At 35.2% G+C, this 21,917-nt stretch overlaps 1 protein-coding gene across 10 annotated transcripts in view; it reads left to right on the forward strand.

The window, feature by feature from the left end:
* SLC39A10 (solute carrier family 39 member 10) overlaps window positions 1-21,917 on the forward strand; it is a 153,085-nt gene that overhangs the window by 94,346 nt on the left and 36,822 nt on the right. For all 10 annotated transcript variants that reach the window (NM_001374115.1, NM_001374116.1, XM_054548804.1 and 7 more), the window contains 2 exon segments: window positions 962-1,980; window positions 4,626-4,833. In NM_001374115.1, the coding sequence (NP_001361044.1) occupies window positions 973-1,980; window positions 4,626-4,833 (1,216 nt within the window). In that variant the 5' untranslated portion in view covers window positions 962-972.

The raw sequence follows: 21,917 nt of genomic DNA on the forward strand, positions 1-21,917 counted from the left end.
ACATGTGGCTATTGAGCAACTAAAACATGGCCAGGGTGACTGAGAGGCTGCATTTTGAATTTAATTTTAGTTAATTTAAGTACCCGTATGTGACTAGTGGCTACTATTGAATTGGACAGTTCTGGATGCTTTATCATTTTAGCATTTCTTGTTTCAGATTTATGTTCATGAGCTATTAGCAATTGATTTTTGTAATGATGTGAGGTAAGGGTCAGATTTTATTATTTTCTTTTGTGTGGAAACCTAATTGACAAAGCACCAAGGAAAAGACCATCCTTTCCGGTTTTTAGCTTTTTTGTCTTCTGTTCCTTTAGTCTGTTTGTTAGTTACTGCACCAAATACCACAGCATCTTTGATAATTCATATAGTAAATGCTTCAATTTTGTTCCTCAAGGAACACATCTTAGCCATTCTTGGCCCTTTCTGTTTCCACATCAATATTAAAAACAGTTAATCAGTTTTTTTGACTGGGGTTGTATTGGATACGTAGCTTATCCAGTCATAACATGATATAGCCATCCATTTATTTAGGTCTTTTATTTCTCTCAATAATTTTTTGTCAATAATATTTCTCTCAATAATTTCTCTCTTTTCTATTAAAGTTCTTGTATGTCTTTGTTTAGACACATTCCTAGCTATTTGCTATTGTAAATGTTACTATTTTTGAGTTTTATTTTCTAACTATTGCTGGTATATAGGAATATAATTTAGTACTGTCCTTATATTCAGTAACTGTACTAAACTAACTTATTCTTAAAGATTCTTTAAGGGATGCTGCATAATTAATTCTACCATTTGTGAATAATGACAGTTTCACTTTTCTCTGATTCTTAACATATTTTATCATGAAGGAAATGGAGTAGAACTTTTTTTAGTGGATTGGCAACTTCCAGAGAATTAGATTGTTTTGAATGTGTCTAGGTAGAAACTAATACTTGTCTCTCTCTTTAAATCTCTTTAGGAAAAATAGAAATGAAGGTACATATGCACACAAAATTTTGCCTCATTTGTTTGCTGACATTTATTTTTCATCATTGCAACCATTGCCATGAAGAACATGACCATGGCCCTGAAGCGCTTCACAGACAGCATCGTGGAATGACAGAATTGGAGCCAAGCAAATTTTCAAAGCAAGCTGCTGAAAATGAAAAAAAATACTATATTGAAAAACTTTTTGAGCGTTATGGTGAAAATGGAAGATTGTCCTTTTTTGGTTTGGAGAAACTTTTAACAAACTTGGGCCTTGGAGAGAGAAAAGTAGTTGAGATTAATCATGAGGATCTTGGCCACGATCATGTTTCTCATTTAGATATTTTGGCAGTTCAAGAGGGAAAGCATTTTCACTCACATAACCACCAGCATTCCCATAATCATTTAAATTCAGAAAATCAAACTGTGACCAGTGTATCCACAAAAAGAAACCATAAATGTGATCCAGAGAAAGAGACAATTGAAGTGTCTGTAAAATCCGATGATAAACATATGCATGACCATAATCACCGCCTACGTCATCACCATCGTTTGCATCATCATCTTGATCATAACAACACTCACCATTTTCATAATGATTCCATTACTCCCAGTGAGCGTGGGGAGCCTAGCAATGAACCTTCAACAGAGACCAATAAAACCCAGGAACAATCTGATGTTAAACTACCGAAAGGAAAGAGGAAGAAAAAAGGGAGGAAAAGTAATGAAAATTCTGAGGTTATTACACCAGGTTTTCCCCCTAACCATGATCAGGGTGAACAGTATGAGCATAATCGGGTCCACAAACCTGATCGTGTACATAACCCAGGTCATTCTCATGTACATCTTCCAGAACGTAATGGTCATGATCCTGGTCGTGGACACCAAGATCTTGATCCTGATAATGAAGGTGAACTTCGACATACTAGAAAGAGAGAAGCACCACATGTTAAAAATAATGCAATAATTTCTTTAAGAAAAGATCTTAATGAAGATGACCATCATCATGAAGTAAGTATAAAAAGATGTCTGATAGCTGCTTCGTAATTCTCACATAATTGTGGTGCATTTTAAAAACAGGATAAATAACAGTGGAGTATTAATCATATTTAAACTTATTTCCATATGTTTACCTATGAAACATCAGGTAATGTTCATGAATAGGATACATTAAGGAATCAAAATCAGTATAAAGATTTTTAAGCAGCCAGGCGCGGTGGCTCACACCTGTAATCCCAGCACTTTGGGAGGCCGAGGCGGGTGGATCCATGAGGTCGGGAGATTGAGACCATCCTGGCTAACATGGTGAAACTCCATCTCTACTAAAAATACAAAAAATTAGTGGGGCATGGTGGCGGGCGCCTGTAGTCCCAGCTACTCGGGAGGCTGAGGTGGAGAATCACTTGAACCCAGGAGGCAGAGGTTGCAGTGAGCCGAGATCATGCCACTGCACTCCAGCCTGGGCGACAGAGTGAGTCTCCATCTCAAAAAAAGAAAAAAGATTTTTAAAATCTGAATTTCACTTGTGTTTGTTTGTTTCTTATATTCTCAAATTTGGTTTCCTCAAGTCTAAATGTATTTTTAAGAAATTTTTTTTTGTAGTACGTATCTGAAGACTAAGTGTTTTAATGTTGTTAGAAAACGTATTCCTTAAGAATTATTTGACCCTCCAAGCTAGTCTCTTACTGTTATTATTGTTAGCCATGTTCTAGGTATTTGAAAATTAAAATTTTTTAATCGTTGTTCAGCTTGTCCTCTTGGGAAGTAACTAGAACAGTTTCTAGTTCATAAATTCTTAATTTATTGAATTAACTATTGAGTGGTTCCAAGTCATTGATGTAGCCCCAAAGTCAGGTATTTTGCACATATGGCTAGCTTGTTTTGTCTGTGTCACTTTATGATAAGGCCTACTTACTCATGATAATTGTTTTTTTCTCAGGCCTTTCACAGACTTAGGATGAATATAAAAAGGTATAATAAGAAACTAATAGTAATGGGATGTCCTGTTTTCCTTTAAAATTTTCATACTCTTGGGTACTTACACATTTGGTTGGCTCCTTGATTTTCTTTTTAACTATTCACCTTAAGCACATTCATTTTAGTTTCATTAAAGGGATGTTGATTCCTTGTTTATTCTATTTTTAGCATTGTTATTAAAGTTTAGAAAAATTTGTTGAATTTGTTGTTCATATGTATAGAAAGTAGCACCATCAACTGTGGAAAATGACTGCATCCTTTTCTGTCACTGTCATTGAGATATGTTTTATGTCTAGGTAAAGATCTTTGTGTTTCTTCCCTTGATAAATATCAGCTATTTGGTTTTCAGCAGTTATAAACACTGATTTTAAAATGACGTATATTAAGATCTTAGTATGATTTTAAAGTATGCATTCATTTTATTATTATTTTCAAAAATTTATTTTTTGTAGAGATGGAGTCTTACTATATTGCCCAGACTGGTCCCAAACTCCTGGCCTCAAGCAGTTCTCCAGCCTTAAATTCCCAAAGTGCTGGGATTACAGTGCATTAATTATTATGACTTAGGATAATTAATTATTATAACTTAGGATAATATCCTAGAATATTTTGTTGATAATTACAAGATCTTATTGTTCATTTCCTCTTTGTATCACATCCATGAGGTTTGCATTATTAGACTTGTTAATGCTGTTCTGATAGGTCTGATGTATACTGGGAATCTCATGATTCTGAAATGTTCAATACTTTTAATAGAGTAGTACCTTACGGTAATTAAGACCTAAGAAGATCAAAAGCAATTAAGTGGTGCTAAATTGAAAAAAATAAAAAATAAAAAAAAACTAAGAAGAATCATTTTTGTGTGTTTATACGTTTTGATTTTAGTTTTTGATGGGTTTTTTTTTGTGCCATAGGTAAAGCCATACGGTGAGGTAGCAAGTCAATAAACAAGCATGCAACCAGAGCAGATATATGCGACAAAGGGACAGTGCCAATCTCTTTTGCCGTAATTTTAGATACTTGTTTTTAACCATATGATGGATCCAAACTTGTTTGCTATTTGTTTTCTGCGTTGTTTTGTTTTTTATTATTTTTTCTTTCTCCTCTTTAATCACTTTTAAGCTTACTTTTTGTTTTTAAAGTACCAGTGGATGAAGCTGCCTTTATTTTTATCTTCCAGTTTTGTTCCTATCAACTGACATTGGGCTAGAATTTTCCGAAACAATATGCTTTTAGAGTGCATTTGGCAATGAAAATGTCTATATTATGGTATATTTTAATATAAGCCATTAAAGTACTCTAAATCTATTTAATCTGTTTCACAGATAAGGATCTTGAGTCACCGATGATTGCAATTTGCTAGGGAAATGATTTTTCTCATCATCCTACGAGAGTCTTGGGGATATAGTTGTGAGTCATCCTTATCCATGACAGAAAGTCATTATCTTTCATGTGTTGGAGTAGAAAAATTATTAAAGTCCATGAAAAGTTTTGAGTAATATAGTTGAGTGTATCCCTATTACAAATTCTTATTAAAAAGTTTTATTTGTAATAGATATCTATGTAGTACAGATTATTTGCAAGTAATATTTAGAATATTTATTAGGCAGTAATTTATTTTTTTGTATAATCTCCTTAAAGACACTCTTATTTAATTTGTTTTATCACTTTCCTTGCAGTGTTTGAACGTCACTCAGTTATTAAAATACTATGGTCATGGTGCCAACTCTCCCATCTCAACTGATTTATTTACATACCTTTGCCCTGCGTTGTTATATCAAATCGACAGCAGACTTTGTATTGAGCATTTTGACAAACTTTTAGTTGAGGATATAAATAAGGATAAAAACCTGGTTCCTGAAGATGAGGCAAATATAGGGGCATCAGGTAAGAGAGATTTTAAGTTTTTTCTCCTTAAAATAGTACCTGTACTTACTTTTTAAACTATAGTTGAATTAGAAAATAATCCTAAATTATTGGCTTTCTTTTGTTGTCGGACTTTAAATATATTTTAATCAGGTTTAGATACGCATGTTTAAAAGAAACTGGAGGAAGACGGGGCACAATGTGTTTTATTTATCTCTTCTGGTGTATTACAAAGGGATATTTTGCTGTGGACGAAGAACTAGATTAAAAATGAAATACATATTTGTGATAAGTTGATTATTTTTGTTGAGCAGATATAAATAATGGGACCCCTAAATAAAGTTATTTGTTCTTCTAATTCCTTAACATTTATCAGGGTGCCTCTGTTGAAAAGCAAAGATGATTAAAATTTTAAAGACATAAAAAGGGAAGCTACTGTGTGTAAACTCCAGGAATGTCTGAGAAATGCCTAATAAACTTGGCATGTGAACTTTATCATGGGTATTTCTAGAGAGCTTCAACTAGGGTAAAACCAAAACTATTTTTAAATTTCTCTTAGGCTCTTTTTTCATCGTACCCACTTGGCTCCACCTTGGTGTTCACAGGTACCTCCCACTTAATATTTCAAAACTTACACTCCACACAAAATTTGTACCCCTTAATGGATCCCAAATATCATTACATTTCATTCTTTTGATAAAATCTAGAACTCTTTGACTTTCTTTTTCCCTTTTTTTTCTTTTCCTTTTTTTCCCGTTCTATAATCAGGTATGAAGTCCAGTTAAAGCTATCTCTTCAGTATCTTCTAACTTCATCCACTCTGTCGTAACAATTCTGGATTTTCTTTGTTATTGGATTGTTGAAATAACTTCATAACCTTACCTGCCTGTGTTCTTGTCCCCTTGCAAGACATTCTTAGCACTTAAACTAGACTTAGCTTTCTAAAATGCAAAGAGATTCTGACACAGAATTTTTTCTTTATAGTGATAGCTAACATTTTGTTAATACATACTTTTTAAATCTTGTTTACTTAAACTCATATTGCAGACACTGTTCTAAGCTGAATTCATTTACTCCTCACAACACTTTTATGAGATAGGTAAGTTACTCTTCCCAGTAACTTTTCTGATCTCTCAGAGCTAATAAGTGGTAGTACTGGGATTCAGTCCTGTAACCATTTTGCTATCTTATGTGCTGTTTTAAATGCATTTTTTTCACTAAATTTTAGCAGTAATCCTGTGAGGGAGATATTATGATTCTTGTTTTTAAAAACAAGATGAGGAAACTGACAGAGCCCACAAACCCTAAGGTTTGTCTGATGAAACCTCTGAGTATCTAATCCCTATGACATTGTCTTCCAAATTAAGTTAGTTCTAGTATCACCTTTGTGATTTTTCCCATATATCTTTACACTATTTAATACTTTGTATTTTATCACTAATATATATTTTTTATATCTCTGGAACATGGATTTGATGTGATGTGCTAGTTATATTTTTTTCTCATACATTTTAGGAAACCTGCATCATGCTATATTGTTCAGAGCCCTTTACTTGGCCCACAAGGCTTTCTGTAATATGATCCTCCCTGCCTGCCTTGACATTCTTACCCCTCATCATTCATTTCTCTCCTCTTTTCTCAGTTCTAACCATAATAAACTACTGATAATAGATTGTGCCATTTTTCTCCCATCCCTTTCTCCTTCTTCACTTTCTAAACCCCCGTGCCTGACTGACGACTATGATTCTTCAAAGATTCAGATCAAGTATTGGCCCCTCTGGGTAAATTTAGTGACCATCCTAGGCTAAATTATGTTCCCTTCCTTGACACCTCTAGATGTCTCCCTCATAGTATAGATCTTGGGAGATCTTAATAATTGAATTAATCTGTTTTTGTTGGGCTTTAGTTGCTTTAATACAGTGACTAAACCTTTTAAGCTCTTATGTTGATTGAATGAATACAATTGCTTAATATTAGTCTATAAGCGTTCAGTTATAATCCAGGAAAGATACTTGTTGAAATGTGTCTTTGAAGATCATTATGTGAATGTATCAATCAGCCTGTATACTTTGATAATGAATGTTCTCAAAATTAGTTGGATTTTCATGAACTTTTTTTACCATAAAGTAATGAAAAACTGTGACGGAATTACTGTGAACACGGTTCTGGATGAAATGCCAAAGATAGAGTGGCTTTAGAAGATAGTAATTAAAATGAGCAAAATGATACATATGAATAAGGACTTAAAACTGAATTCTGGCATAATAAAGGATTGAGAGGACAGAATTTTTAAACATTTCATAGCATAGGAATAAGGTAGACATCCCATTCCAATATATAAGAATTTTATTTGAGATAGAGTTACAAGTAAAAGGAAATAATATTACATAAAAAGTAAAGTCTTCTAGGCACCTGCATTTCTATTGCTGGTTAATATCTTTGCAATAGGAAAATAAATTTAGACTAGATAAATTAATTATAATAACCTGTGCTGTCTACTAAAAATACAAAAAATTAGCTGGATATGGTGGTGCACGCCTGTAGTCCCAGCTACTCGGGAGGCTGAAGCAGGAGAATTGCTTGAACCCAAGAGGCAGAGGTTGCAGTGAGCCGAGATCGCGCCACTGCACTCCAGCCTGGCGACAGATTGAGACTTTGTCTCAAAACAAAACAAAACAAAACAAAAACCTGTGTTTATTGGGACTTTACCATGTGCTGTACTAAACATTTTTACAAGGATATTTCTTTTAATTTATTAAACCCACTATACAGGCACTTCTATTTACTTTCATTTGGTGAGGAAAAGGAGGCTTAGAGAATAAGTCAGGTAACTTGCCCAAGGTCACACAAACTGCTGCCAGGTAGCAGAGCCATGCTGTGAACTATAGTATTCTCCTTCTACGACATATAATCATAACCACTGTGCTGTAATTCTTATACTTCCTGTTCTACCGTTTCCTCCTGAAAAGGTTTTGGAGAGTGCTTTGCTAGAATATAAGTGGCAAGAGAAATGAGGCGAGTTTTATAGAATTATTTCTAGTAGTATTTTGACAGATTTGCAAGTATTGTTTTAAGTATAGATAAGTTGGTGGTTTAAAACAAAATTCAAGAATGGTCTTCTTGGTAAACAAGTGGGGCTGTCTGGTAAGATGAGTAAAAGCAGCGAAAGTGGGGCTTTGAACTAGATTTGAATTCTGATCTTTGAATAGATAAATTTGTCCTCTTTCTTGACTTCATGCTTATTGATCTTGGTGGATGAATAAGTGCCCTGAGAGGCCTAGTCCCTCTCAAGTGCCTGTAAATTCTCACTGTGGCAGGAGAAAGGGGAAGCTAGGTCTGAGATTAAACTTAATTAAAAATAAAATAGATTTATTTGTTCCTTACAGAGAAAAACAGAGACTGACAAAATTGTTTGATCTAAAGTTAAAACTAATAGCTTTTTTTTTCTTATTTTGAAGGCTTCTGAAAAGATTCTTGTTCTTTGTTGTTATGTTACCTGTGGATTATGACTTTTAATGAGAGTTGTCTGTATTGTAATATTGCCATAATCAGTATATTGTAATGAATCTGTTGACAGATGCTTGACTATAGTAATATTGAAAGTTACAGCTTATTCAATCTAAAAAGCCTTAGAGGAAATTGTACTTGCTTTGAAAACAAATATGTTACTAATAGTGAATATTGATTGGTTGTTTGCAGGTGGTTATTAGCATTGTCAGAAATGCAGCTTGAATTAATTATGTGCTGATAGATGTTAATAATTGTTAGAGATAATGCCCTGCTAGTAATTAGTTTTAATGACTACTGCACCATTAAGAAAGGTTAACTTGTTCTATATAAATCTCCCATAGTGGCACAGCTACTACCTCATTAACTTTTTTCAAAGACTGCTGTAAACCTAATATGCTATATACTGTGTATGGTAGAAATGGTTTGTTTCACAAGATTGGCTCATTTAGTCATAGAGTTGACCCTAGCTTAATTACCAAGGGGGTGTGTGAATAGGCTGCTAAGCATTTTCTGTCAATTAAAATGCTGAAGCAGTGTAGAAAACTGCCATCTTGCACATGCTTTGAACCAAGTTAATTAGAAAGTTTCCACAGATGAGCGCTTCTTTTTAAAAGAATGCATTTTCTCTCTAGATAATGAGAGAGGGAGTCAGTGAATAACTAAGCTTGAAGACCTTTAGCATTTTAAGCAACCCAATTTGCAGAATAATAAGTGAAGCTTGTTTCAGACATTTCGCGCTTTTTTATTGTATATGGTATCTTGGGTACAATAAAGAAAACATTTATTAGTGGTATTTAGTAGTTTGTATATTGTTTTATATAAGGTTTTTAAAAGATACCTTTTGTTTTGTTTTTGCTTTATACCAAATGAATTGTGATTAAAAAGCACAACAATTTGGTTAGAAATCAAAACAATTTTATTACCATCATTGGTTTTTTTTCCTACGTGTAGGAAATTAGGATAGAGTTTATGTAAGCTTAAATTTAAATGTTACAAATTCTACAAATAAAGTATTTAAATAACATGGGAAAGTATTTTAGTACAGTAAGTTCAAAACAACTTCACATTTCTGCTCATAGGTCAAAAGGATTATTCCTTGGAAGATTCCAAGTTGTTAGAAGAATGAACTATCATTTGAATTTGTAGTGCTTTTAGAAAGCTGAAGTTTTTTTTAAATTAATAATTCAGGATAAGAAAACATGTTTGTAATGTTGTATACTTAGGAGAATAGTAGGACTGTTTTCGTAATGAAATAGTTGTCCAGGAATAGTTGCAATCTACAGAAAATATCTGGAAATTTTCTGATTTATCTGAAAAGGGAAATCTAGCTTTTTACTCCTTATTTGGGACTGGCAGGAGTAAGTGACAATGTGTGTTACATGCAAAATAAATAATTAACCTTACTATTTATGTATATTCTTAGTTGGCATTGAAATAAATATATTCTGATAATTTTATGTAGTTATAAGTTTGTTTTGTCAAGGTAGAGATACTCTTTTGCCTGTCTGCCTCTATCCTAATTAGCTCAAATTTAGAAGGACTGCCATTTGGATTAATAAAGTTAGTAATCCTTCCTACTTTCATGTTTAATTGTACTTTATATTTTTATAGATTTTCTTTTCTGTGAATCCACCTGTATGAGGGAAACACAGGAGTCATAAATAAATCATTTGGCCAAGGATTCTCTGAAAAGACTGTGATGATTTAGTGGAGAAAACAGTGGATTAAAAATTAGAGGACTGGCTAGGAGCAGTGGCTCACACCTGTAATCTCAGCACTTAGAGAGTCTGAGGCCAGAGCATCCCTTGAGGCCAGGAGTTCAAGACTAGCCTGGGCAACATAGGGAGACCATGTCTCTATAAATAATTTTTACATTTTTGAAAAAATTAGCTGGGCATGGTGGTACATGCCTGTGGTCCCAACTATACTTGGGAGGCGGAGGCAGGAGGATGACCTTAGCCTGGGAGGTTGAGGCTGTAGTGAGCTGTGATCACACCACCGCACTCCAACCTGGATAACAAAGTGAGACCCTGTCTCAAAAAAAAGAGAAGACTTCGGGTTTAGTTTTAACTTTGCCATTTTTAGCTATATAAATGTGTTTAAACTGTAGTAAAATTATATAACATAAAATTTGCCATTTTAACAAATTTTTTTCCAATTTTTTTTACTGTGGTGAAATACAGTAACAAAATTTGTCATTTTAACCATTTTTAAGTATAAGTTTGGTGATATTAAATACATTCATAATGTTACACAACCATCCGTACTATCTGCCTCCGTATCTCTTTTCATCTTGTAAAACCAAAACTCTATACCCATTAAATAGTAACTCCTATTTCCCCCTCTCCCCAGACCCTGGGACCTATCAATCTACTGTCTTTATGTTTATGATTTTGATTAAGCATCTGATATGAATAGAACCATACATTATCTGCATTTTTGTGACTGGCTTATTTCACTTAGCAGTATGTCCTCAAGGTTCATCCATGTTGTAGCATCAGCAATTCCTTCATGGCCGGGCACAGTGGCTCACACATATAATCCCAGCACTTTGGGAGGCTGAGGTGGGCGGATCACCTGAGGTCAGGAGTTCGAGACCAGCCTGACCAACATGGTGAAACCTCATCTCTACTAAAAATACAAAAATTAGCTGGATGTGGTGGCGGGTGCCTGTGATCCCAGCTACTTGGGACGTTGAGGCAGGAGAATCATTTGAACCGGGAGGCAGAGGTTGCAGTGAGCCAGTATCACACCATTGCACTCCAGACTGGGCAACAGAGTGAGACTCTAAAGAAAGAAAGAAAGAAATTCCTTCCTTTTTAAGGCTGAATATTATTACATTGCTGAATAATATTACATTACATGTATATACCACATTTTGCTTATGCATTTATGGATTGCTTCCACGGTTTAGCTAATGTGAATAATGTTGCTGTGAACATGGGCATATCTCTCTCTCTCTCTCTCTGAGACCCTGTTTTAAATTCTTTTGGTTATATACCCAGAAGTGGAATTGCCCTATCATATGGTAATTCTATTTTTAACTTTTTGAGGAACTGCCATACTATTTTCCATAATGGCTGTACCATTTTACGTTACCCCCAAGAGTGCACAAGTCTCCCAGTTTCTCCACATCTTTGCCAACACTTGTTTTCTTGATAGTAGTCATCCTAATGGTGTGAGGTGGTATCTCATTGTAGTTCTGATTTGAATTTTCCTAAAGATTAGTGCTGTTGAGCATCTTTTCATGTGCTTATTGGCAATTTGTGTATCTCCTTTCAGAAAATAGAGCCTATTACAGTTCTTTGCCCATTTTTTAATCTGGTTATTCTTTTTGTTGTATTTTAGGAGTTCTCTATATTCTGAATATTAATCCTTTATCAGATATATGATTTGCAAATATTTTCTTCCATTTTATGCATTGCCTTTTTACTCTGTTGATAATTGTCTTTCTGTTTTTAAATTTATTTTTTATTTCAATAGGTTTTTTTAGGGAACAGGTGGAGTTTGATTACATGAATAAGTTCTTTAGTGGTGATTTCTGAGATTTGGGTGCACCCATCACCCAACCAGTGTATACTGTACCCAATGTGTAGTTTTATCCCTTACCCCCCTCCCACCCTTTCCGCTGAGTCCCCGAAGTTCATTGTATCATTTTTATGCCTTTGTATCCTCATAGCTTAGCTCCCAATTATGAGTGAGAATATACGATGTTTGGCGTTCAATTCCTGAGTTACTTCACTTAGAATAATAGTCTCCAATTCCATCCAGGTTTCTGCAAATCCCATTGTTTTATTTCTTTTTATGGCTGAGTAGTATTCCATGGTGTGTGTATATGTATGTATATATATATATATATATATATACCACATTTTCTCTATCCACTTGTTGGTTGATGGGCATTTGGGCTGGTTCCATATTTTTGGAATTGCAAGTTGGTCTCCTGTAAACGTGTGTCCAAGTATTTTAGTTGTATAATGACTTTTTTTCCTCTGGGTAGATACCTAGTCATGAGATTGCTGGATCAGATGGTAGATCTACTTTTAGTTCTTTAAGTAATCTCCACACTGTTTTTCCATAGTGGTTGTACTAGTTTACATTCCCACCAGCAGTGTAAAAATGTTCCCTTTTCACCACATCCATGCGAACATCTGTTATTTTTTGGTTTTTTGATTATGGCCATTCTTGCAGGAGTGAGGTGGTATCACATTGTGGTTTTTGATTTGCATTTCCCTGGTAACTAGTGTTGTTGATCATTTTTCCATATGTTTCTTGGCCATTTGTGTATCTTCTTTTGAGAGTTGTCTATTCATGGCCTGAGCCACTTTTAGATGGGATTGTTTGTTTTTCTCTTGCTGGTTTGTTTCAGTTCTTTGTAGATTCTGGATATTAGTTCCTTGTTGGATGTACAGATTGTGAAGATTTTCTCCTACTCTGTGGGTTTTCTGTTAACTCTGCTGATTATTTTCTTTTGCTGTGCAGAAGCTTTTTAGTTAAATTAAGTCCCATCTGTTTATCTTGGTTTTTATTGCATTTGCTTTTAGGTTCTTGGCTTCTGAAGTCTTTGCCTAAGCCAATGTCTAGAAGGGTGTTTCCAACGTTCTGGTTTCAAGTCTTAGATTTAAGTCTTTGCTCCATCTTGAGTTGATTTTTTTATAAGGTGAGAGCTGAGGATCCAGTTTCATTCTTCTACATATGGCTTACCAATTATCCCAGCACCATTTGTTGAATAGGGTGTCCTTTCCCCACTTTATGTTTTTGTTGGCTTTGTTGAAGATCTGTTGGCTGTATTTGGCTTTATTTCTGGGTTCTCTATTCTGTTCCATTGGTCTATGTGCCTATTTTTATACCAGTACCATGCGGTTTTGGTGACTATGGTCTTATAGCATAGTTTGAAGTCAGGTAATGTGATGCCTCTAGATTTGTTCTTTTTGCTTAGTCTTGCATTGGCCATGTAGGCTCTTTTTTGGTTCCATAGGAATTTTAAGATTTTTTTTTTCTAGTTTTGTGAAGAATGATGATGGTATTTTGATGGAAATTGCATTGAATCTGTAGATTGCTTTTGGCAGTGTGGTCAATTTCACAATATCAATTCTGCCTATCCATGAGCATGGGACATGTTTCCATTTGTTTGTGTCATCTGTGATTTCTTTCAGCACTGTTTTATAGTTTTCCTTATAGAGGTCTTTAACCTACTTGGTTTGGTATATTCCTAAGTATTTTATTTTATTTGTAGCTGTTGTAGTTCTTGATTTGATTCTCAGCTTGATTGCTGTTGGTGTATAGCAGAGCTACTGATTAGTTTTGTATCCTGAAACTTTGCTGAACTCATTTACTAGTTCTGGGAGCTTTTTGGATGAGTCTTTAGGGTTTTCTAGGTACACGATCATATCAGGAAACAGTGACAGTTTGATTCCTCTTTACCAGTTTGGGTGCCCTTGATTTCTTTCCCTTCTCTGATTGCTCTGGCTAGGACTTCCGGTACTATGTTGAATAGAAGTGGTGAAAGTGGCATCCTTGTCTTGTTCCAGTTCTCAGGGAATGCTTTCAACTTTTTCCCGTTTAGTATAATATTAGCTGTAGGTTTGTCATAGATGGCTTTTATTACCTTAAGGTATGTCCCTTCTCAGCAAAATTGCTGAGGGTTTTAATCATAAAGGAATGCTGGATTTTGTCAAGTGCTTTTTGTGCATCTATTGAGATGATCGTGTGATTTTGTTTTTAATTTTGTTTATGTGGTGTATCTCATTTATTGACTTGCAGATGTTAAACCATTCCTGCATCCCTAGTATGAAACCCACTTGATCATGGTGGATTACTGTTTTGATATGCTGTTGGAGTCGGTTAACTAGTATTTCGTTGAGGACTTTTGCATCTGTGTTCATCAAGGATATTGGTGTATAGTTTTCTTTCTTTGTTATGTCCTTCCCTCGTTTTGGTATTAGGGTGATACTTGCTTCATAGAATGATTTAGGGAGGATTCCTTCCTTTTGTATCCTGAGGAATAGTGTCCGTAGGATTGGCACCAATTCTTTCAATGTCTGACAGAATTCAGCTGTGAATCTGTCTGGTCCTGGACTTTTTTTTGTTGGCAGTTTCAATCTTGCTGCTTGTTATTGGTGTGTTTCTATATTTTCCTGGTTTGATTTAGGATGGTTGTATATTTCCAGGAATTTATCCATCTCATCAAGGTTTTCTGGTTTATGTGTGTAAAGGTGTTCATAGTAGCCTTGAGTAATCTTTTGTATTTGTGTGGCATCAGCAGTAATACCTCCTATTTGGTTTCTAATTGAGCTTATTTAGATCTTCTGTCTTAGTTAATCTCACTAATGGTCTATCAATTTTATTTATCTTTTCAAAAAACCAACTTTTTGTTTCATTTATCTTTTGTATTGTTGTTTGTTTCAGTTTCGTTTATTTCTACCCTGTTCTTTGTTGTTTCTTCTGTTGGGTTTGGGTGTGGATTGTTCTTGCTTCTCCAGTTCTGTGAGATGTGACCTTAGATTGTCTATTTGTGCTCTTTCAGACTTTTTGATGTAATAGGCATTTAATGCTATAAACTTTTAGCACTGCTTTTGCTGTATCCCAGAAGTTTTGATAGGTCGTGTCACTATTATCGCTCAGTTCAGATAATTTTTTAATTCCCGATTGATTTCATTGTTGACACAGTGACCATTCAGGAGCAGGTTATTTAATTTCCTTGTATTTGTATGGCTTTAAGTGTTCCTTTTGTAGTTGATTTCCAGTTTTATTCCATTGTGGTCTGAGACAGTACTTGATAAAACTTTCGTTTTCTTAAATTTACTGAGACTTGTTTGTGCCTTGTCATATGGTCTATCTTTGAGAGTGTTCCATGTGCTGATGAATAGAATGTATATTCTGCAGTTGTTGGGTAGAATGTTCTGTAAATATCTGTTCTGTTCATTTGTTTTAGGGTATAGTTTAAGTTCATTGTTTCTTTGCTGACTTTCTGTCTTGATGATTTGTCTAGTGCTGTCAGTGGAGTATTAAAGTCAAAACTCAAGGTCTGCTGTTCAGATTATTTTGTCCCACTAGGTGCTCCCTTGATATGGTGTTCTCCCCCTTTCCTTAGGGGAGACCCGAGCTACAGGATTGTTTTTGTTCTTCTGCGTTCAGCCATCCAGCAGAGAGCTACTGGGCTTCAGGCTGGTACTGGGGAGTGTCTGCAAAGAGACCTGTGGTGTGATCCATCTTCAGGTCTGTCAGCTGTGGATACCAGCACCTGTTCTTGAGGAGGTAGCAGGGGAGTGAAATGGACACTGTGAAGATCCTTGATTGTATTTTTGTTTGGCACTCTGGTTTTGTGTTGGTTGGCATCTAGCCAGGATGTGGCGCTTTCAAGAGTGCATCAGCTGCAGTTGTATAGGGAGGATCAGGCGGTGGGTGGAGCTATAGAGCTCCCAAGAGATTGTGTCCTTTTGTTGCAGGACTTTTCCTTAATTCAGCCAAAGATGTGGTTCTTGTCCTTCCTCGGCCTTGAAGATTTAGGCTCGCAGATGGGGTTTGAAGGGTGAGCAAAGCAGGGTTTTATTGAGTGAAAGAAACAAATGGGGAAAACAGACTCTCCGCGGGGCCGGAGTACCTGCTAAAGTGCTTCTCGCTTTGCAGGTAGGCATCCCAGGTTCCACACAGGAAGAAGAGGGGCCAGGCTTCTCCCAGCTGCAAACGGAGGCAACTTCCTGAGGCTCCACCCCAGTGCGCATTCCTCCCAGTGCTCAAGCCAGTGGGAGTTTTTCCGGGGACCCCCTCCCACCTGGCTGTCTCACTTTGTCTTTGGCAGGTAGAGAAAGACCACCAGGTTGGGGTAGGGATAGGCATGGCTGAGCTCAGACTCTCCTTGGGTGGGGCTTCCTGTGGCCGCTGTGGGGGATGGGGATGTGGTTCCCAGGCCAATGGAGTTTTGTTCCCAGGGGGATTATGGCTGCCTCTGCTGAGTCACACAGGTCACCAGAGAAGTGGGGGAAAACTGGCAGTCACAGGTCTCAGCACACTCCCACACAACCTGCAGTCCTAAAGGTGGGTCTCGCTCCCACCATTCCCCCGGAGAAGCACCGAGTCTATTTCCAGGCAGCCAGTGAGCAGGACTGAGAACTGCCCCAGATCACCAGCCTCCCCACTGAGAAAGCAAGTGGACTCACAGGTTTTTGGTGTCTCAGGGAGCCTGCAGAGGCAATCCAGTTCCTCCAAAGGTCTGTGAATTCTCTCAGCTTTTTGGTACGTTGCTGTGGTAGTTCTTGGAGCAAAAGTTCACGATGTGAGTCTCCACATGCTGCTCTGTCCGAGCAGGAGCTGCAAGCTATTCCAGCCTCTTATCCTCCATCTTAATCTGTAATTGTCTTTTGATGCACAAATTTTTAAAATGTTTATGAAATCCAATTTGTCTGTTTTTTGTTTTTGCATGTGCCTTTGGTTTCATTTTTCAGAAATTACTGTCAAATCTAATGTTGTGAAGCTTATGCCCAGTTTTCTTCTAAGAGTTTTATAGTTTTAGGTCATATATTTAATTTAGGTATTTGATTCATTTTGAGTTAATTTTTATGTATGGTGCTAAATAAGAGTCCAACTGCATTCTTTTGCATGTGGATATCTGGTTTTTCTTGCATCATTTGTTGAAAAGACTGTTCTTTCTCTCATTAAATGATCTTGCACCCTTGTCAAAAATCGTTTAACCATATATTTGAGGGCGTATTTCCAGGCTCTCTCTTCTATTCCATTGGTATGTCTGTTTTTATGCCGTTACCGTACTGTTTTGATTACTGTAGCTTTGTGTAGTAAGTTTTAAAATCAGGAAGTGTGAGTCTTCCAGTTTTTTGTTTTTCAAGTTTATCTTGGCTATTTTGGGTTCTTTGCAGTTTCACATGAATTTTAGGATGTTTTTTATTTTTTATTTCTGGAAAAAAAAACCCTATCATTGGGATTTTAATAGGGATTGCATTGAATCTGTAAATCAACTTGGGCAGCATTGACATCTTAGCAATACCGTCCACCCTTAATATCTGTGGGTTCTGCATCTGCAGATTGAACCAACCCAAGGACCAAGAATGTTTGGGGAAAAAATAAAAATAATACAAGAATAAAAAATAACACAAATAAAAAGCAATACAACTATTTGCATAGCATTTATATTGTGTTAGATATAAATTACAGTTGGCCCTTGAACAACATGGGGGAATTAGCAGTGCCAATCCCCGTGTAGTCGAAAATTTGTGTATAACTTTTGGCTCTCCCAAAACATAACTACTAGTAGCCTGCTGTTGACCAGAAGCCTTACCAATAATATAGTCAATTTATGTCAACAGTATGTTATATCTATTATATATTGTGTATTCTTAGAATAAAATAAGCTAGAGAAAAGAAAATATATTAAGAAAATCATAAGGAATTTATGTAGAATTTATTATTAATTGTAAGGATATGTAGCAGAGAATTTATTTTAAGCAAAGTGAGAGTTTATTGGAGAAAGTATAGTACACTTGGAAAAGGGCCAAGCAGGTGACTTGAAAAATCAAGTGCCTGTGTGGAATCTTCAGGATTTTCTATTCATTATTCATAGTAACTATTCATTAAACGAAAATGAATCATGATAAAGGTCTTCATTCTCATCATCTTCATGTTGAGTAGGCTGAGGACAGAGGTGGAAGAGGGAGGGATCTGTTGGTCTTAACTGTCTCAGGGGTGGCCAAGGCAGAAAAATATCCATGTATTAAGTGGATCCTCGCAGTTCAAACCCATGTTGCTCAATGATCAACTATAATTTAATAATGATGTAAAATATAAGAGAGGATGTGCATAGATTAAATGCAATTATTATGCTATATTACATAAGGCACTTGAGCATCCACAGATTTGGTGTCTGTAGAGGGGTGCTAGAACTAATTTCTGCAGATACCAAGTGATGACTGTATTAAGTCTTCCAATCCGTGAACATGGGGTATGTTTTCATTTATTTGTCTTCTTTAATTTCTTTCCGCAATATTTTGTGGTTTTCTTTTTTACTCTTTTTTAAAATTTAACTTTTAAGTTCAAGTTACACATGCAGGTTTGTTACATAGGTAAACTTGTGTCATAGGATTTTGTTGTACAGATTAGTCACCCAGGTATTAAGCCTAGTGCCCATTAGTTATTTTTCCTGATGCTGTCCCTCCCCACCTTCACCATGGAATAGGCCTCAGTGTCTCTTGTTCCCGTCTATGTGTCCCTGAGTACACAGACAACCTACAGAATGGGAGAAAAATTTTGCAAAGTTATGCATCTGACAAAGGTCTAATCTCCAGCATCTATAAGGAATTTAAACAAATTTACAAGAAAAAACGACCTCATTAAAAAGTGGGCAAAGGACATGAGTAAACACTCTTCAATAAAAGACGTACATGCAGCCAACAAGCATATGAAGAAAAGCTCCACATCACTGATATTAGAGAAATGCAAATCAAAACCACAATGAGATACCATCTTACACCAGTCAGAATGTTTTGTAGTTTTCATTGTACAAGTCTTCTACTTCCTTGGTTAAGTCAATTGCTAAGTATTTTATTCTTTTTGATGCTATTGCAAGTGGAATTGTTTTCATAATTTCCTTTTCAGATTGTTCATTGTTAGTACATATAAAAATGCAACTGATTTTTGTGTTAATTTTGTATCCCGCTATTTTGTTGAATTCATTCTAATACTTTTTTGTGTGAAATCTTTTTTGTTTTTTTTAAACACAGCAGAGAATTTATTTTAAGAAAAGTGAGTTTATTAGAGAAAGTAGAGTACTTGGAAGAGGGCCAGGCAGGCAACTTGAAAAATCAAGTGCTTATGTGGAATCTTTATGATTTTCTACATGTAAGATCAAATGCAAACAGATGTAATTGTACTTTCTCCTTTCCAAATTGGATGTTTTTAATTTTTTTCTTGCCTAATTGTTTGGCTAGAACTTCCAGTACTATATTGAATAGAAGTGATGAAAGCAAGCATCCTTGTTTTGTTCTTCATCTTAGAGGAAAGGCTTTGTCTTTCACCATTGAGTATGATGTTTGCTGTGAGTTTTTAATATATGGCTTTTATTATGTAAGGTTGTTTCTGTCTGTTCCTAGTTTGTTGAGTCTTTTGATCATGAGATGATATTGAATTTTGTCATGTGCTTTTTCTGCTCATTGAGATGATCATGTGGGTGTTTTTTTCTTTATTCTGTTAATATATATTGATTTTTATATATTGAACTTTTATTGCATTCCAGCAATAAATCTCACTTAGTCATGTTGTATAATCCTTTTAATATGTTGCTGGATTTTGTTTGCTAGTTTTTTTTTTCTTTGAGAATTTTTACATCTGTGTTCATGAGGGATATTGGTCTTTAGTTGTCATTTCTTATAGTGACTTTGATACCTTTAGTATCAGGGTAATGCTGGCCTCATAGAATGAGTTAGAAAGTGTTACCTCCTCTTCGATTTTTTTGGAAAAAGTTTGAGAAGGATTGGTATTAGTTCTTCTTTAAATGTTAGGTAGAATTTATCAGGTCCAGGACTTTGTTTTGTTGGAAGATTTTTGATTTCTGATTCAGTCTTACCAGTTATAGTCTATTCCCATTTTCTGTTTTTTCATGATTTAGTCTTGGTAGGTTTTGTGTTGCCAGGAATTTGTTCATTTCATATAGGTTATCCAGTTTGTTGGTTTACAGCTGTTCATAGTATTCTATTATAATCCTTTTTATTTCTTTGTAATCAGTAGTAACATCCCCACTTTAATTTCTGAATTTAGTAATTTATATCTTCTCTCTTTTTCTTAGTCAGTCTAGCTAAAGGTTTGTCAATTTTGTAATCTTTTCCAAGAATCAACTATAGGTTTCATTGATTTTTTTCTGCTCTCTATTCATTTACCTCTGCTCTAATTTTTATTATATTCTTCCTTCTGCTAGTCTTGGCTTATTTTGTCCTTCTTTTTCTAGTCCCTTCAGTGTAATGTTAAGTTTTTGGTTTGAGATCTTACTTGTATTTTCATTGAGTGTTAATAATTATGTTTTCCCCTTAGCACTAGTTTAGATGTATCCCATAAGTTTTGGTTGTGGTTTTGTTTTCATTTGTGTCTTATCTATTTTCTAATGTCCCTTGTAATTTCTTCCTTGATCCAGTTGTTAAGAATATGTTGTTTAATTTCTGTAAATTTGTAAATTTTCCAGTTTTACTTCAGTAGTTGATTTCTAACTATTCCATTATGGTAGGAGAAGACACTTTGTATTATATTTATATTTTTAAATCTGTTGAGACTTAATTTGCTACCTAATATGTTGTCTATCCTGGAAAATGTTCCATGTGCACTGACGAATGTTTCTAGTGTTGTTTTGAGTAGTGTTCCTTATATGTATATTAGATCTAGTTGGTTTATTGTGTTAAGTCCTCTATTTCCTTGCCTATCTGCTGGATAACTGTTTTATTCATTATTGAAAGTAGAGTACTGAGGTCTCCAACTATTATTGTGGAACTGTTTATTTTTCCCTTCAATTATGACAGTTTTTGTTTTGTATATTTTGATATTCTATTTTTAGGTACATAAATGTTTATAATTGTTTTATCACGGTCCTTCCTTGTTTCTTGTAACCTCTTTTGATTTAAAAGTCTACTTTGATATTAGTATAACCACCCCTGCTCTCTTTTGGTTACTATTTTCATGGAATATCGTTTTCCATCTTTTCACTTTCAACCTGTTTGTGTCTTTGATGTAAAGTGAGTCTCTTGTATATAACATATAGTTGACTCATGTGTTTTTATTCATTCTGCCAATTTCTGTCAATTGATTGGAGAGTTTAATCCATTTACATTTAAAGTAATTACTGGTACGGAAGGACTTCTGTTATTTTGCTATTTGTTTTTCTATATGCCTTAATGCTTTTTTTGTCCTTCATTCCCACTGCTAATGTCTTCCATTGTGTTTAGTTGACTTTTTTTGGTAGTGAAAAGGTTAAATTCCTTTTTCATTTCCTTTTGTGTATATTCTATAGCTGTTTTCTTATGGTTGTTATGGGGATTACATTTAGCAGCTTAAAGTTAAAACAGTCTAATTTGAATTTATATCATTTTAACTTCAATAGCATACAAAAATTCTGCTCCTTTACAACTTCATCTCCACACCTTTCTCCACACCTTTCAGGTTACTGTTTAGTGTCCTTTCCCCTTGAAGGACTCTCTTATTTCTTACAGGGCAAGTCTAGTGGCAACAAACTCCCTCAGCTTTTGTTTACTTGGGAATGTCTTAGTTTCTCCCTCACTTTTGAATGTCAGTTTTGCAGCATATAGGATTCTTGGCTGACAATTTTGTTTTTTCATTTAGGACTTTGAATATATCTGTCTATTGCCTTCTGACTCACAAAGTTTCTGTTGAGAAATCTGCTTGTAATCTTATTGAGAGCTTCTTAGATGTAATGAGTTGCCCCTCTTGCAGCTTTCAGGAGTCTCTCTTCGTCTTTCAAGAGTTTGATTATAATATGTCTTGGTGTGGGTCTCTTGAGTTCCTCTTATTGAAGTTCATTTAGCTTGTTAGATGTTTATATTCACGCCCTTCATCAAATTTGGGAAGTTTTTAGCCATTATTTCTTA

Source organism: Pongo abelii, chromosome 11 (assembly GCF_028885655.2).
Source record: "Pongo abelii isolate AG06213 chromosome 11, NHGRI_mPonAbe1-v2.0_pri, whole genome shotgun sequence".
NCBI classification, from domain to species: Eukaryota; Metazoa; Chordata; class Mammalia; order Primates; family Hominidae; genus Pongo; species Pongo abelii.